The sequence below is a fragment of the Sabethes cyaneus genome, chromosome 1 (genome assembly GCF_943734655.1).
Source record: "Sabethes cyaneus chromosome 1, idSabCyanKW18_F2, whole genome shotgun sequence".
NCBI classification, from domain to species: Eukaryota; Metazoa; Arthropoda; class Insecta; order Diptera; family Culicidae; genus Sabethes; species Sabethes cyaneus.
The window spans coordinates 162,177,496-162,193,719 of NC_071353.1; the positions used below are offsets into that span (position 1 = coordinate 162,177,496).

General features: G+C 40.3%; 1 protein-coding gene across 3 annotated transcripts in view; it reads right to left on the bottom strand.

Moving 5' to 3' along the window:
• Nucleotides 1-613: 613 nt before the first annotated feature.
• LOC128733073 (uncharacterized) overlaps nt 614-16,224 on the bottom strand; it is a 162,160-nt gene continuing 146,549 nt past the window's right edge. For all 3 annotated transcript variants that reach the window (XM_053826664.1, XM_053826666.1, XM_053826665.1), the window contains exon 7: nt 614-2,122. In XM_053826664.1, the coding sequence (XP_053682639.1) occupies nt 964-2,122 (1,159 nt within the window). In that variant the 3' untranslated portion in view covers nt 614-963. The remainder of the gene's footprint in view (nt 2,123-16,224) is intronic.

Sequence of the window (16,224 nt, forward strand, 5' to 3'; positions counted from 1 at the left end):
ACGCTCAACGTGGAAGATTGCTCAAGAGTAGCCTAGAACCAAGCGCCGTGGAGACGAATTTGGAAATCAAACCTATTTGTCACTTTGATAGAAGCTGAATATCTAGTCGGTTTACGCTGAGCGAAACACGGATTAATTCGGGTGTCTTCTTTAGCTAAAGTTCCTGAGTTGAGGAAAAGATTCATTTTCTTACGCATTTTCCTCTGCGTTCTTAGAGCTACTTGGCTGTCTTATATGATGCATATGGATAATTTTATGGATTTTCGTATCACAACAATGCCTAAGGACGAGAGTCTGCCGTTCTTCTCTAAGTTGATATTCTTATCGATATTGTGTTTTTTATTCTATTGGTTTCATTCGTTTCAATATTCTTTCCTTCTTTCTTTCGTTTTAATTTGCCATTAAAAGCTTGCATATAAATAGGAGCAAGGAGGTTCCCCAGGGGTGCTCTTTTGGTATGTTTATAAATACGTGAAACACATATTTCTCTACTTCACATGACTTCTAGCAGAGACCGGTTAAAAGTTAATTTTCGAAGGTTTTAACCCTCTCCCCTCGCAATGGACCTTTTCAATGACTCAGTAACTTCAAAGACACACAACGGACACCGCATTCACACTTGTTAAGCTTTATTTCACATTTCACGTTCTCACGATTGTGTTTATTTTTATGAAAAACAAATACTTCAAATAGTTTTAAACTTCACTATGGGTTAACGAATTGCTTGCTCGATATTGCTTGTTTCATTGCGCTGTTGTTGTTTGTTTGTTTTATTCGATTAGTTTAGAGCTCTTAAGTACGGAATAGTGAGAGGATCGAAACGGAGAATGGTCTCCCCTCATAGTTCTGGCACAAGTAGAAAATGTTTTTTTTTTCGTTAAAAATTGCTTTTCTTTTATTATAAAAAGTCCAAATATATCACTAAACAAAAATTATAGAAAAACACCCTCGTAGACTGCGCGTCTACGAGTTACCGCGTAGCTCGATGACAACGCCCCCGGTGCCGCCGCCAATACCGTGCGACGCACCGTTGGTGCGGAACTCCTGATACTTAAGTGGCGGCTGCGGTGGTGGCGGCTGATCGCCGCCCCGGTAGCGGCTGCTGCTGGTCGTGCGCACCTCGCTCGTTTCGATCGTTTGCATTCCCCGGCCGTCCTTGGAGGGGACGGTTTTCTTGCGGAAATTTCGCACCGTATTCGTGACACCGGGCCGTGCCGGATCGTCCGATTTTTGCGTAATTTTGTACGATTCCGAGTAGTCTTCGGTGCTGGAGCTGCCCCGACGAACGATGCTGGCCGTGTCCTTGTTGATGGTCTGCGGCGAACGGGATCCCAGCGAGGACTCCTGCTCGCGGCTGATGTACGTGTTCAGATACTCGCGAGAGGGCCCGTTCGGGTCGACGGTGCCATTCTGACCGTTGCCGGCGGCGGAACCGTGCAGTGTGCGGTACAGTTCCGGGGCCCGATTCTGAAGGTTCTTGAGGAAGACGTTCTTTTTGTTGGTGGAATATTCGTTGTAATATTCGGTTCGCGACTGAACGCGCTCGTCCTCGTACAGTGGGCTCTGCGTTAGATCGCGGGTGCTTCGGCTGATCAGATTAACGATGGAGGGACTCTTCAGCTGCATCGATTCGTTCTGATGGCGGGACGGTGTCTGCTGCAGATCGTCCAGGTGCGAGTTGGACCGGTAGAAAGCGTTGTAGTTGTTGTTTCGGCTGATCTTCTCCAGATAGATCGGACTAGGATCGTTGGTTCCGTTCAGACCGTGCACGTTGAACGATTTGCTCCGGTTGAGGGCCTTGTAGGTGCGAGCCGGCTTCACCGGTCCGGTGTTGGTTAACGGGGTGGGCTGCGGCGATGGGCTAACCGTATTGACGATCGATACGTTGATCGTGGACGAATGCAGCGGCTTGGTGGATTTCGTTTTCTGTTCGTACAGCTTGCGGGGAAGCGTTTGCGAGCTGGTGCTATAGTGATTGGCCGACGAATGGTTGTACGATGAGGATAGCCCATTGTGCTCGAACTGTTGGTGTTGGCCGTTGCCGGAGGTTGGCAGCCGGTTGGTGCTCTTACTGTAACGACCCAAAGTAGCTGAGGTTGGAGGTGGCGGTTGGCTGTAGCTCCTGTTTGATAACAACAAATGACAAACCAGATAGGCATTTGAATGAAACAAATCCGTTTCCATAATAAAACAGTAATTAAAGGGTTAGTTTTTCTTTAAAAGTTCTGTCAAATAAACCATCAGAATGCCAGATGTCCAACGCTGAACACAGTTATTGTACGTCATCATACCGACCGGGGAGAACTTTTCCACAAACAGAGTCGATTGTTGCTGAACCACTCAACCCGATATGGAAACACGATCAATTTCCTATAAAAGGATCACGTGTGATCGCTCGTATATATCATGCGAGAGGTATAAAAGCAGCTTATAAATCTATTAGGCGCCAACCACTGACGGCTGCTGGGGGTTTTGTGTTGACTTATAGAATAAGAAGATAGATTCTCGACCGCTTCGCTTCATGGGTTGCTTTGTTCGCTGCTTCAATCAGACAGAAGCAACAACAGCAGCAATCACACGGAAGAATGTCCGCTGTGCAATCCTTATATGGAAGGCGGTAATAATCCTGCCCAAAAGGGGGCAAGAATTGGCATTTGATGGCGAAGTAGAAAACCGGCTTTGTGAATTCACCGTTCGTATACGTACGGGGACGTACGTACGTAAATACGATGATAACGAAAGTCGCGAAACGGTTATTGCGTGTGTTCTCATGTTCTCGTGATCGTCCGCAGTACATTTGAATCTCACTGGATAATGGATTTTTTACCGTTGTGTTGTGCTTTCGATCGACTAAATGAACGCAGCTTGAAAGGTCGAACCGTACTTGACCTTTTGCTATGTATAGAAGAGCACGATAAATGCGTGGATGTCGAGCGGAAATGTTTCCGGATTCCATCCGGAATGAAGAACGATTTTTATGCGACGTTTTGTCACCGGAACACGCAACAAGAATGCCAGTGATGACTATACGGCTTCTGGTTGTTGCCTTTTCGTAGACGACGAAATGGACGGTCTCCTTTAAACGGTAACATTTAATGTCAAGGGTCAAGCCATTTTAACCAATTGCTACCCATAGTTAAGAATTATTTTCTGTAATTTCTATGAGAAAATCCAAATATACCAGCAGCGAGAAGAATGAAAATTCCCGCCGAATTCAAAAGCAAAACATGCAGTTTACGGCACAAAATGTCAAAATCAAAAGAAGTTTTGCTCGCACGTCAATCTTAGTAAGCGTAGGGTTAGAAGATCTTTAAGAAGTTTCTACAAAAACCGCGTGCAAACGCGAGCAAACGTGAAAAGTCATCGCATATACTTTTGTTTTCTTTCAATACCATGAGTTTTTCTGTGTAAAACATAATTTTTTCAGACTTTCGGGACAAATTTTTTGGAAAAAAGTGTTTTGTGTGTGTTGGGATCGGTAAAACAGTGTATAGACTGATACAATTCGATTCGAAAACCCGCTGAGAAAAATTTTCTCCGTTTATGGTACAGACTGTTTCAAAAGTAACAACACAGAAACACCGAGTTCACTCGGCCACTTTCAAACTTGCTAATATTTCAACAAGAAAATTCCATTCACCGAGATTCGTCAAGCATTCTTCTATAGGATTTCGATAAACAACCCGAGCTTAACGGATCTCGTCAATAAAATTTGTTCGTGCCAAGGAGTAAGTAAGTAGTAAGTAGCCGCACACTTTCGTTGTCCCGTTGGAAAAACCAGTTAGACTAAACTTCCCGGTCGGTGGTTAAGTACGATAATTATGAACAAGTGTCATACGCTCAGCATAAAGGTTATAAAGATTCCTTTTTGCCAGTCCGCTGTGGTTCAACGGTTGAGCAAGCGACATATTCTTACTCAAAACGGCATAAAAATCCAGTCTCTTTTACAATAATATACAAAGGTAACAACATATAGTACATAGCATAATTACAAACATTTTACAGTTGCACAAAACATTCTTTAAAAGTTATATCCACGACGATTATATTCCCACGCTATCGGTCGTATTGGTTCATGAAGGCAATAGTTGGTACGGCGGCGGTGCGAATTAACTAACCCGTAGAAGCTGTTGGTTCCCTTGAGACCCTCGGAAAGGGTAGTATAGAAAAAGGGTAGCGAGAAAACAACCCCGGGACAATCAAATGCACCCGAAAGGATTTTATGAGCAGTCTTGGTAATAATGTCTTTTCCGGTGCTGCTCTAGAGGATCCACTCCAACTGTCAGACAAGCTTCCTCGTAATGTGGCTGGAAGAGCATCGGAATTCCTCCAAAATAGTATGCTGCAAATTTTGCGGATATAACATTTTTGAATCTGCTCTAGACAAATAGTCCAGTAGTTATAAAACGAATCTCATTAAAGGATTTCAGACAAGAATGCACGAATCTATACCTATAAAGAAGGATTTCTGTCTGTCTGTCTGTCTGTCTGTCTGTCTGTCCTGTGTTCCTTATAGAATCAAAAACTACTGAACCAATCGGCATGAAAATTTGCAGGTAGAGGTTTTTGGGGCCAGGAAAGGTTTTAGTGATGGTTAGAGACCCCTCCCCCCACTAAGAGGGGGGCTCCCATACAAATGAAACACAAATTTCTGCATAACTCGAGAACTAATCAAGCAAATAGAACCAAACTTGGCATGTGGGTGTTTTCGGTGACAAGAATTTATTCTAGGGTAATTTGAGACCCCTCCTCTCTTTATAAGAGGAATTATAACTCCTCTCCCCTTTAAGAGGGGGGGTTTCCATACAAATTTCCTCATAACTCGAGAACTAATCAAGCATATGGAACCAAATTTGGCATGTGTGTGTTTTTGAAGACAAAATTTTTTTCTATGATGAATTGGGACCCCTCCCCACTTTAAGAGGGGGGGGGGCTCCTATACAAACGAAATACAAATTTCCTTATAACTCGAGAGCTAATCCAGCAAATGGAACCAAATTTGGCATGTAGGTGTTTTTGGAGGCAAGAATGTTTTCTATGATGAATAAGAACCTCTCCCCACTTTAGGAGGGGGGGGGGCTCCTATAGAAATGAAATACAAATTTCCTCATAACTCGAGAACTAATCAAGCAAATAGAAACCAAATTTGGCATGTGGGTGTTCTCGGTGACAAGAATTCATTCTATGGTATATTGAGACCCCTCCCTCTTTATAAGGGGAATTGTAACTCCTCTCTCCTTTAAGAGGGGAGGCTTCCATACAAATTTCCTCATAACTCGAGAACTAATCAAGCAAATGGAACCAACTTTGGCATGTGAAGGTTTTCGAGGGCAAGAAAATTTTCTACGGTGAATGAGGACCCCTCCCCACTCTAAGAGGGGGAGCTCCTGTACAAATGAAATACAAATTTCCTCCTAACTCGAGAACTAATCAAGCAAATAGAACAACATTTGGCATGTGGGTGTTTTTTTGGTGACAAGAATTTATTCTATGGTGAATTGAGACCCCTCCCCTCTTTATAAGAGGAATTATAACTCCTCTCCCCTTTAAGAGGGGGGACTTCCATACAAATTTCCTCATAACTCGAGAACTAATCAAGCAAATGCAACCAAATTTGGCATGTGAAGGTTTTCGAGAGCAAGAAAATTTTCTATGGTGAATTAGGACCCCTCCCCACTTTAAGAGGAGGGGCTCCTGTACAAATGAAATACAAATTTCCTCATAACTCGAGAACTAATCAAGCGAATTGAACCAAATTTGGCGTGTAGGTGTTTTTGGAGGCAAGAATTTTTTCTGTGATGAATTAGGACCTCTTCCCACATTAGGAGGGGGGGCTCCAATACAAATGAAATACAAATTTCCCCATAACTCGAGAACTAATCAAGCAAATAGAACCAAATTCGGCATGTGGAGGTTTTTGGAGGCAAAAATATTTTCTACGGTGAATTAGGATCCTTCCACACTTCAAGAGGGGGGGCTTCTACACAAATGAAATACAAATTTCCTCATAATTCGAGAACTAATCAAGCAAATGGAACCATATTTGGCATGTGAGAGTTTTAGATGGCAGAATTTTTTTTCTGTGGTGTATTACGACCCCTTTCCCTTTTAAGAGGGTGGGCTCCCATACAAATGAAATACAAATTTCCTTATAATTTGAGTACTAATCAAGCAAATGGAACCAAATTTAGCATGTAGGAGATTTTTGAGTCTTGAATTTATTTTATGATAGTTAGAGACCTCTCACCCCTGTGGTAGGGGGATATGGACTCTCATACAAATAAAACAGAAATTTTTGCGAAACTCAAAAACTAATCCAACTCGAGAAATTCGAGACTCTTCCATAAAACATTAATCAATAACAAGACCACAAAAACTATCTATAGTAACACTAGATCATTCAGGACGAGCCGGTCGCGAGTGTTGCCGGTGACCCGCCGTCGGAAGCGCCGCCCACTGGGGGGCTTGCAAAACTCGAGAAGTGACAAAGATCATCCGAGATTCATGATTTATGTACAACACAGGTTAATTTGTGGCAATACGAAGTTTGTCGGGTCAGCTAGTCTTTAATAAACAAACAAACAGTAAAGGAATTGCTTCAAAAGAAGATCGGCTATTAATTCAAGTTATGTGGATCTTTCAAACGGACGAGTGGTCGCCAAAAAAAAACCTTGAGACATTGATTGTTCACCAGTTGGTTATCTGAACGAGGAGGGCTTACAACAGAAAAAAACCTTCAAACCAGCTCTCTCTCAAAGTCTGATAAACAGGCTTAGCAGCGGATTTTTCTGCTAAACAATCCGCTTCTGAACAGCCATAAACATCAAACCGTTTTACGGCTACTTAAAGGTATTAAAGTGTAGAGTAGAGGCTTTCATTAGGCTCACAGCTTTCAAACTGCTTTAAGGCTGCTTAAAGGTGTTAAAGTGGCTTTACAAACTACTAGCAAGTCTTCATTCTGCTCACAGCACACATACGGTCAGATCATAGAACTTCGCAATTCGGCTGATAGCAAAAGTTTGTCAGTTATCGACATTATCGACTGCTTTCAGGTGTAAAGATATTCCAACTGTTTGTCCAAGTAACAAATTCGAATAATGGTGTCTAACGAGGGTTAAACAGCTTTATGTATATTAATCTATAACTTGCTCAGCAGCGGCACTTTAAGGTAATTAACCGAACTTTCAAGCTGTCTTGGGTTCGCTGCTTAGAACGCTAAGCAGCTTTGAAATAAACTGTCAAAAACTGAGAAAAAACTAAAATTTAGCAGCACTTCTTATGTTCTATTTTTATACTTCTACCTAACTTCTATATTCGTTGCATTTGCCTGCTGTTGGGTTTGAACCCGGGTGTTCCGCGTTGTAAACCTATCCCGATCCACTGCGTCACCTTTGTCGCATACAAGCGATGTGAATTTTGCCAATGAGTTGTTCTTAAGTAAAAGTTCCTTTAAGAACTTGCAGCAGCTTTATGCAGCGCGAGTTATTTATAGAACATAAAGTTTGGAGCCAGGTAATTAACTAGTAGTGAGATACCGACAGCATATGCTACACAACACAACACAATAATGAAGAGCATTGCATTCTAATTTATATTTGTAATTAGAAATGTGCGAGGATTAAATTTATTCGAGTGAAATAAAAATAATTAATCTCAAATAGTTTGCTGGTTTTATCACCAGAAATGTAAACAAAAAGCAGCACGCAGAACTTGTTAGCAACTAAAGTTATTTCAGAACTTCATGTAGCATCCTAATAGCTTTGAAGTATCTATGAAATACTCACAGCGCTTCTTAAAGCATTTAGTTCCACGTATACTTGATATACACTACTAATCAGCAAGAAAGTTCCACGGAACTGAATTTGAACTAATTGTGAACTTTCGACTTCGCGTGTCAAGTAATTTCGGACTTCTGGTTGCTTGGGTGTTCTGCAAATGCAGATCGGGCGGGTCATACGGTGAGTGCTAATGGACCAGAAGGTGGCAGGTTCAGTTCCTGAAAAAACATATGCAGTTTTAATTAGCTTACTTATACGAATTAAAGTTATCCGAAATTAAAAATATCGCGTTCGACAATGTATGTTTACGGCAAAATAAAAAATATCGCGTTCCATTTTTTTTTAAATTTAAAAAAAAAGGTTTTTTTGGCTGCATAAAGGTTGATGAGACGTTGATTGAGCGACTGGAAAAGCATATTGCATATCGTTCTAAAAGTAGAATTGACAGCATTGTGCAAACTGGGTGTTTAAAAGTGTGCAAAATCTTCTATTAAGCTTCATTGCAGCTTTAAAAGCAGCTATTAACAAGCTCGAAGCTTGATAAAATCATTAAATTTAGATGTTTAAGAGCTGAAAAAAGGTTTTTACTTCTAAACCTAAACCAGAGTTTAACCACAGGTTGAATAAAATCGGCTATAAAAGCGTTTGATCAGCCTGAAATTGTTACTTGGGTAGGTACGTAAAGCAATAAAAAAATTCACAAGATCCTTTGAGGACTTGCCTTGAAGTGAACACAAAGTGATTCCAAAATTAAACGACACAATTAAAGAAGCCTTATCGGAGCAATAAGGGATTTCAGTTCGTGATGTTGCCATAAAGTTGGGAACATTGAAGTAAATATGGCTTGGTGGACTTCGGAAGGTTGGCTTGAGCTCAAGATCAGAAGTAGGCTGCCAGGTTAAAACCAAGAGCTCAAAAATTATTTTGCTCCTTTCTTGTCAAAAATAAGAATCGGATGTAAAATGTTGCTTCGGTTTAGTCCCGTCTGCAGGAATGAAAAAAAGTAGGATTGTGAGAACTACCAAGTGATCACTAGGTATCCGGAATACCGCCTGCAAAGTGTTTTCGAAAGTCATCTTCCATCGACTATCACCAATAGCCAATCCAGCTTTCCACGAGCGATAATGGCGGCTGATGAGTCCAACTTTCTAAAGGGCACAGTTCGGTTTTGACATTCAATTCAGGCGCGGTTACTACGGTTACTATGGAAGCCACTACGGTTGTTTGCCGCTTGAGTGGAAAAATGTAAACATTGTTTAGTTTTCGCAGACCAAAGGAATTCAGATATACAAAAGCGCAGTTTTGTGGCTATTCTTTGCTAAAATATTGTCACATTGACCCAATGCAAAGATTATTTCACAAAACGATAGCTAAGAAAGCACAAAAATTCGCTTCCTTTCAACTATAGTGGTTTCCACAGGAACCGCTCCTGCATGGAATGTCAAAACCTGACTGTGCCCTTCGGAAAGTTGTACCCATCAGCCGCCATCACGCTCGTGGAAAGCTGGATAGATCCGTGGGAAGTTATCAGGCCGGCTTCATAGCAGGTCGGTTTACAACGGACCATATCTTCACTCTGCGATAGATCCTCCAGAAGTGCCGCGACTTCCATGTCTTCACGAATCACCTGTTCATTGATTTCAAAGCCGCATATGATAGTGTAAACCAACAAGAGGTATGGAAAGTTTTAGACGAAAACGGCTTTCCGGGTAAGCTTACTAGACTTATCATGGCTACGATGGATGGGATCCAGTGCTGTGTGAGAATCTCGGGTGGATTGTCGGACCCATTCGAATCTCGCAGGGGTCTTCGACAAGGAGATGGTCTTTCCTGCCTGCTATTCAACATTGCGCTTGAAGGTGTTATAAGACGAGCGGCGATCGAAATGCGGGGCACGATTTTCAATAAATCCGTGACGTGAATGCTGTTGACAGAACATTCGAGGCGGTGGAAGATCAGTACACCAGACTACAACGCGAAGCAGAGTAGATTGAGTTAAAGATAAATACATCTGAAACATAGCAAATGCAGGCGGGCGGGACCGAACGCGACAGAGCCCGCTTAGGCAGTACCGTGGTAATCGACGGGGATGAGTTTGAGTTAGTCGACGAGTTCGTATACCTTGGATCACTGGCAACAAAGGCAACAACTCCGTATAAAGTGTATATTGAAATGAAACGTGGACACTGCTAGATGAGCACTGGGTACCCGCGGAACTGGTGAATAGCTGCTATGGACCGAATTAGTTGGAGGAAGTACGTTACGCAGGCCTTGTCATAAGACGTAAGACCAACTAGGTAACTAAGTAAGGAAAGCAAAAAACGATGGCACGCCCGCTCGAGATAAGTACATTAAATCGTCTCAATTAAGTATCAAGTAGATTCAAGTATCACGATGCGACGACGAAGAAGGTGGATGTTTCCATCTGGTTTGTCCCAAAAACGATGATACATACCGGCCTTCCATACCGGTTCAAGATTTAGAAGACACCGAACCGCAACGACAAACAACCAGACGGAAATCAAGACAGTCGCTAGGAAGGTAGCCTGCTTCACAGCATCATACCGTAACGTTGGGCAGCTGGGCGTTGGGAGCGTCAAAAAGGACCTGAATTTCAGCAAGGTACATGCATTCAGTATTGCGAAGCACTGGCTAAGGGAACTATAGGAATCATGCATGAATATGAACTCGAAATAATGATAAGCTTAGAAAGGAAACTAGATTAAAAAAACGAGGGGGCGCCTAATTTTCCAAGGCTATGCTCCTACAAAGAGGGGAGGTCCAAATCTTCTAAACATATTAAGGTGAATCTGCCGAGTCTGCCCTGACAAGCGAGTGGTCGTGGGTTCGAATCTTACTAGAATAAGGCCATTCGATGTTAAGTGACTTTAGCATGGGTTTATTCTCAGACCCCTCCACATCCTGCCTACTAAATTCTGCATTTACCAACAAGGAAGCCTCTTGCCAGGGCAAGTTATAAGAGTGGTACTTGCTTGAGGTGCGAATGAAGCCTCTTGTTCAAGGGCAACTTATAGCTTGTTCCGCTTCCTGGTTCAAGGAACGAGATTGGTAATGCAAAAGTAGTAAGGAACACATACATTGAATTGCAAAATTGGTCTACTATTTTTTTGTGTTGGTTTCCTGAGGCAATTAGAGTAAGCTGGCTAGCTGAAGAAGAAGGGAAGAGAATGGAGAAGTTGTGTGTCATAGTGACATAATTGTATTCGGACGATCTTCAAATTTGCAAAAAAATACCACTGAATCCGAATACCGGTAGCAGGATTAAAACTAGCCAAAGCTAAAATGATCTGGAAGATATAAATTGATGGTATAGTTTCTTTTCTATATAGAAGTCGTAAAATTCCATAAGTGCCATCACAAATTTATGTAAATGTATCAATTATTGAATGTCCAAAAAAGCTTGATCGAACCAAACCAAACGTCAAAAGGTAATCCGATCGACAGGTTAATATTCTACTTAGAGAAATAATCCACTTGTTGGACAATATAAATTAACAGGGATGGCTATTCTCGTTTGGAATACCACAATAAAGTCGTCGAACTGGTTCATGTAAAGCAGTGCTAATGCCTGTATACAAGTGGATATAAAAGTGGGCTATGTGTAGCATAGCATTTGAAATCAGAACACGGAATTTCGAAGTTTATTTTAAAGGTGTCAAATATCAAAACTTTAAACAGGCCTGTCTCCAACCAGAGCGCCTACAAAGCAACACTTTTACGCTCTAGATTTGACAATTCTAATCAAGTTAACGATCAGCGAAAAAGGGTTCAAGTGGTGTTCTGTTCAGCACTGCCATTGCTATAGTCAACAATCAATTTAAATCAGTCACAAACCGACAGCTTCCATTCAGACAGCACCGCATGGCGCGGCGCGGCGGGATCGGGATCAAATTCGCACATTTGACTTGACAGAACGACTTGTTCGGTTGGTCCGTCCGGTCGTGTACCGCAACCGTTCGTTCACTCGTACAAGCCTCTCAACTCGGGTGTTGGCGGAATTTTGTTGAACAGCACTCTTCAAGAGTAAAATCCCACACCACCATCGAAGCACATTGGCAGCAAGGCAGCTAAAGCTGCCAGCACTCAAATGGTCGGTAGGTACGACTATTTGAAGTGCCCTGTTCCTACCTGGTGCCATGGTCTACCGCCTTCGTTTGGGCGATTTAGGATTGATATAATTGGACAGATGTCAACTTTTCGATGGCGTAATTTATTGTCCACCACCAACAACCCCAAGCTGTGAAAGCGAAAATGCGGTCTCGCCAGATGCGAACAACTTAATTACGATCTTTTGCGTTGCGTTCAATGCAAAACGAACGAAATGATTTCGGTCTGTGTCGCCGATCCAGCAGGCCTTGGACAGTACTCAGTGTGTGACAGTTTATTTGTTGAGAAACACTGCACTGGACAAAATCACCATTTTATTGTCCTAAAAAAGCAACACAAACAGGCCCAAAAATTTTAAAAAATTTTAACGTAACAGATACAGAAAGGATACAAAAAATGGCCTCGAAACGGTTTATACGACAGATTTCACAGCCGGCAGTTAGAGTACAAGACAATTGCGGGGCTAGTGCTACGATATTATTGACTCTTGCAGCTAGATTAGAATATGCGACGACTGGCTTTTATTAGACAAGTGTGGTATCGCGAATCCCACTGGGAGTTTATAATTGTAATTATGTAACTTTACGATCACTGAGTTCTGTATATTTTAGCGTCTTTTTAGGCGTTCTATGTTGCTTTTAATAGCGTCTTTTAGTCGTCGTTTGTAGTCTTCGTTAGCATTTTTTGCTGTTGGTTTACCCTAATTTTATCGTCTCTTTCTGTGTCTATTTGTATTTTTCATTTTTCTGTGGTATTGGCACAGTACAGACGTCAAAATACAACGAACAAGTATTTTCGTCGTCAGTTCGTCGTTTTTTGCCGTTTGTTTTTAGCATTTTTTCGGTGACTTTTTGTCATTTATGTTGTCTTTATAATTGCTGCTGTTGTTGGCGTCTTTATGTCATCTTTTCTTCGTCTTCTTGTCTTCCTTTTTTCGTCTTTTACAGTTGTTTCGCTGATTTTTCGCTATCTTTCCTTCACTTTTTTTGTCATTTTTGCGTGTCGCTCTCTATTGTAGAAAATGTTGTCTTTTCACTGTTGTTTTCTTCGTTTTACTGACTCATTTTCGTAATTTTTACTTCGTCTTTTTTGAAGAGACGGCGACAGCGGAACATTGAAAAAGCGTCAAACGGACGATAAAATATGCAAAAAAAGCAACGAAAAGATGGCGAATTAACGTCAGAAAGACAACGAAAGAACGAAGAACAGATAAAAGAAAGACAACAGTTTTGTTGTCTTGACAACGAACAGGATGGAAGATGCTGAAAAGATGGAAAAAGAGATAAGAAAAGGGGAGAAATGATGCCAAAAACAGACGTCAAAAAAACGACGAAAATACGATGAGAAGATGGCAAAAAGACCATGAAGACAGTAAAAATACTATAGAGAGATGATAACGAGACGACGAATACGAAGAAAAGACAACAAAGAAAGGACAAAAAAAGTGACGAAATGGTGTCGAAAAAGTAGTGATATCATGCATAGACAACGATAAGATGATGAAAAACGACGAAAAGACAGCAAATAAGCGACAAAAAGACGACGAACAGATAGTAAAAAGCCAGCGAAAAGATATGACAAAGAAGTGAAAACAAGTTAGCAGGCGAATAGACGATGAAGAAAGGATGAAAGACAAAAGCGACTAAAATTCCCAAAAAAAGACGAAAAAAAGAAAAAAACAAGGAATGCCAAATAAAGACCCAATTGACGCCACCATCAAACCAAAACGTCATAAAACACGATAAAAATGACAAAAAATTACTGAAAACAGACAAAAAGTCGAAACCAGAAAATACGAGGAAGAAAAGACAAAAATATGGCAAAAAGACGCTAAAAAAGCAACAAAAAATACAAAAATAAATGTAAAACGACCAAAACACTATGAACAGACGTAGAAAAGCCAATGAAGAGACAATTAAGACAGCAAAACAACGATAAGAAATGCCAAAAATGACAACTGACAACGCCATAAAGCCAAAACCCTCAGAAAAAAGACGATAAAAATGACAATAAATCAGCGAAAAGAGACAAAAAGTTGAAGCCGGAAAAGACGGTGCCGAAAAAACGACGAAGAAAAGACGAAAGTCGACAAAAATACGGTTAAAAGCTGCCGAAAAAACCCAAAAAAGCAACAAAAAATTCAAACGACGAAAAGACTTCTATAAATAGAAATGGTAATTAAAACAGCAAACAAAAAAAGGCCGCCATCATACCAAAAACACCACAAAAGACGATAAAAAGGACAAAAAATTACTAAAAAAAGACGAAAAGACGATGCCAGAAAAACTATGCCTAAAAGACGATGAAGAAAAGACGAAAAACGACGAAAATACGACGAAAAGACGCCATAAAAGCAACAAAAAATACAAAAAAAATGTAAAACGACGAAAATACTATGAACAGACGTAGAAAAGCCAATGAAGAGACAATTGAGACAGCAAAACGACGATAAGAAATGCCTAAAATGATACAACTGACAACGCCATAAAGCCAAAAACCTCAAAAAAAAAGATGATAAAAATGACAATAAATCACTGAAAAGAGACAAAAAGTCGAAGCCAGAAAAGATGATGCCGAAAAGGAAAGGAGGAAAAGACGAAAGTCGACGGAAATACGATTAAAAGACGCCAAATGAAGTGACAAAAATGCCAAAAAATTGCAAAACGACGAAAAGACTATGAATCGATGAGGAAAAGACAGTGAAGAGACAATTAAAACAGCAAAACAAGCACAAGAAATGCCAAAAAAAGACACGAATGACAGCGCAATTATCTTAGAAGCGCCACAAACAACGTTAAAAATTACAAAAAGCCAGTGAAAAGAGACGAAAAGACGATGCCGAAAAGACGATGAAAAAAGACGAAAATTCGATGAAAAGACGCCAAAAAAGAAGCGACAAACAATACCAAAACAGCAAAATGACGAGAAGACTATAAATAGGTGAAGAAAAGGCAATGAAGAGACCGTTAAAGAGAAAGCAAAACGACAAAAAAATGCCAAAAAAAGTTACAAATGACGACGCCATCAAACCAAAAACGTCATAAAAGACGATAAAAATGACAAAAAATTATTGAAAAGAGACAAAAAGACTATGTCAGTAAGGACGACGCCAAAAAAACGACGAAGAAAAGATTAAAGATGACAAAAATAAGGTTAAAAGACACCAAAAAAGCGACAAAAATGCCAAATAAAAAAACAAAACCACTATGAATAGATGTAGATAAGGCAATAAAAAGATAATTAAAAGACAGCAAAACAACGACAATAAATGTCAAAAAAGACACAAACGGCAACACTATCTAACACCAAACGTCACTAAGAATAATAAAAATAACAAAAAAAAAATCACTACAAATAGACGAAAAGACGATGCCAACAGCAACGACGCCGAAAATACGAAAGACGTCAACAATGCGGTTAAAAAACCCCAAAAGAAGAGATAAAATTGCAAAAAAAAGTAAAACGATGAAAAGACTATAGACAGATATAGAAAAGGCAATGAAGAGATAATTAAAACAACAAAACAACGACAAGAAACGCTACAAATGACGTCATCGAAGCAAAAACGTCAAAAAAGACAACAAAAATGACAAAAAGACGATGCCAGAAAATACGATGCCGAAAAAATGACGCAGATAAGACGAAAGTCAACAAAAATACGGTTAAAAATGCGAAAAAAGCAACGAAAAATGCAAAAACAATCTAACGACGAATAGACTACAAATAGAAAAGGCAATGAAGAGACAATTAAAACAGTAAAACAACGACAAAAAATGCCAAAAAAGGCCGCCATACTAAACTCATACTAAAAATACCACAAAAGACGATAAAAATGACAAAAAATAACTGAAAAAAGGGACGAAAAAACGATGCCTGAAAGACGATGAAGAAAAGACGAAAGACGACAAAAATACGGTTGCCAAAGCCGCCAAAAACGCTAAAAGAAGCGACAAAAATGCCAAAAAAAATGCAAAATGATTAAAAGACTATAGATAGACGTAGAAAATGCAATGAAGGGACAATTAAAAGACAGCAAAACAACGACAAGAAATGTGAAAAAAAGACACAAATGACGACGCAATCAAGCCAAAAACTTAAAAAAAGACGATAAAAATGGCAATAAATCACTGAAACGAGACAAAAAGTCGATGCCAGAAAAGGCGATGCCGAAAAAACAACGAAGAAAAGACGAAAGACAACCTAAATACGGTTAAAAGACGTCCAAAAAAGCAACGAAACAAGCAAAAAACAACGACGACGAAAGACTATAAGTAGAAAGGCAATGAAGAGATAATTAGAACAGCAAAACAACGACAAA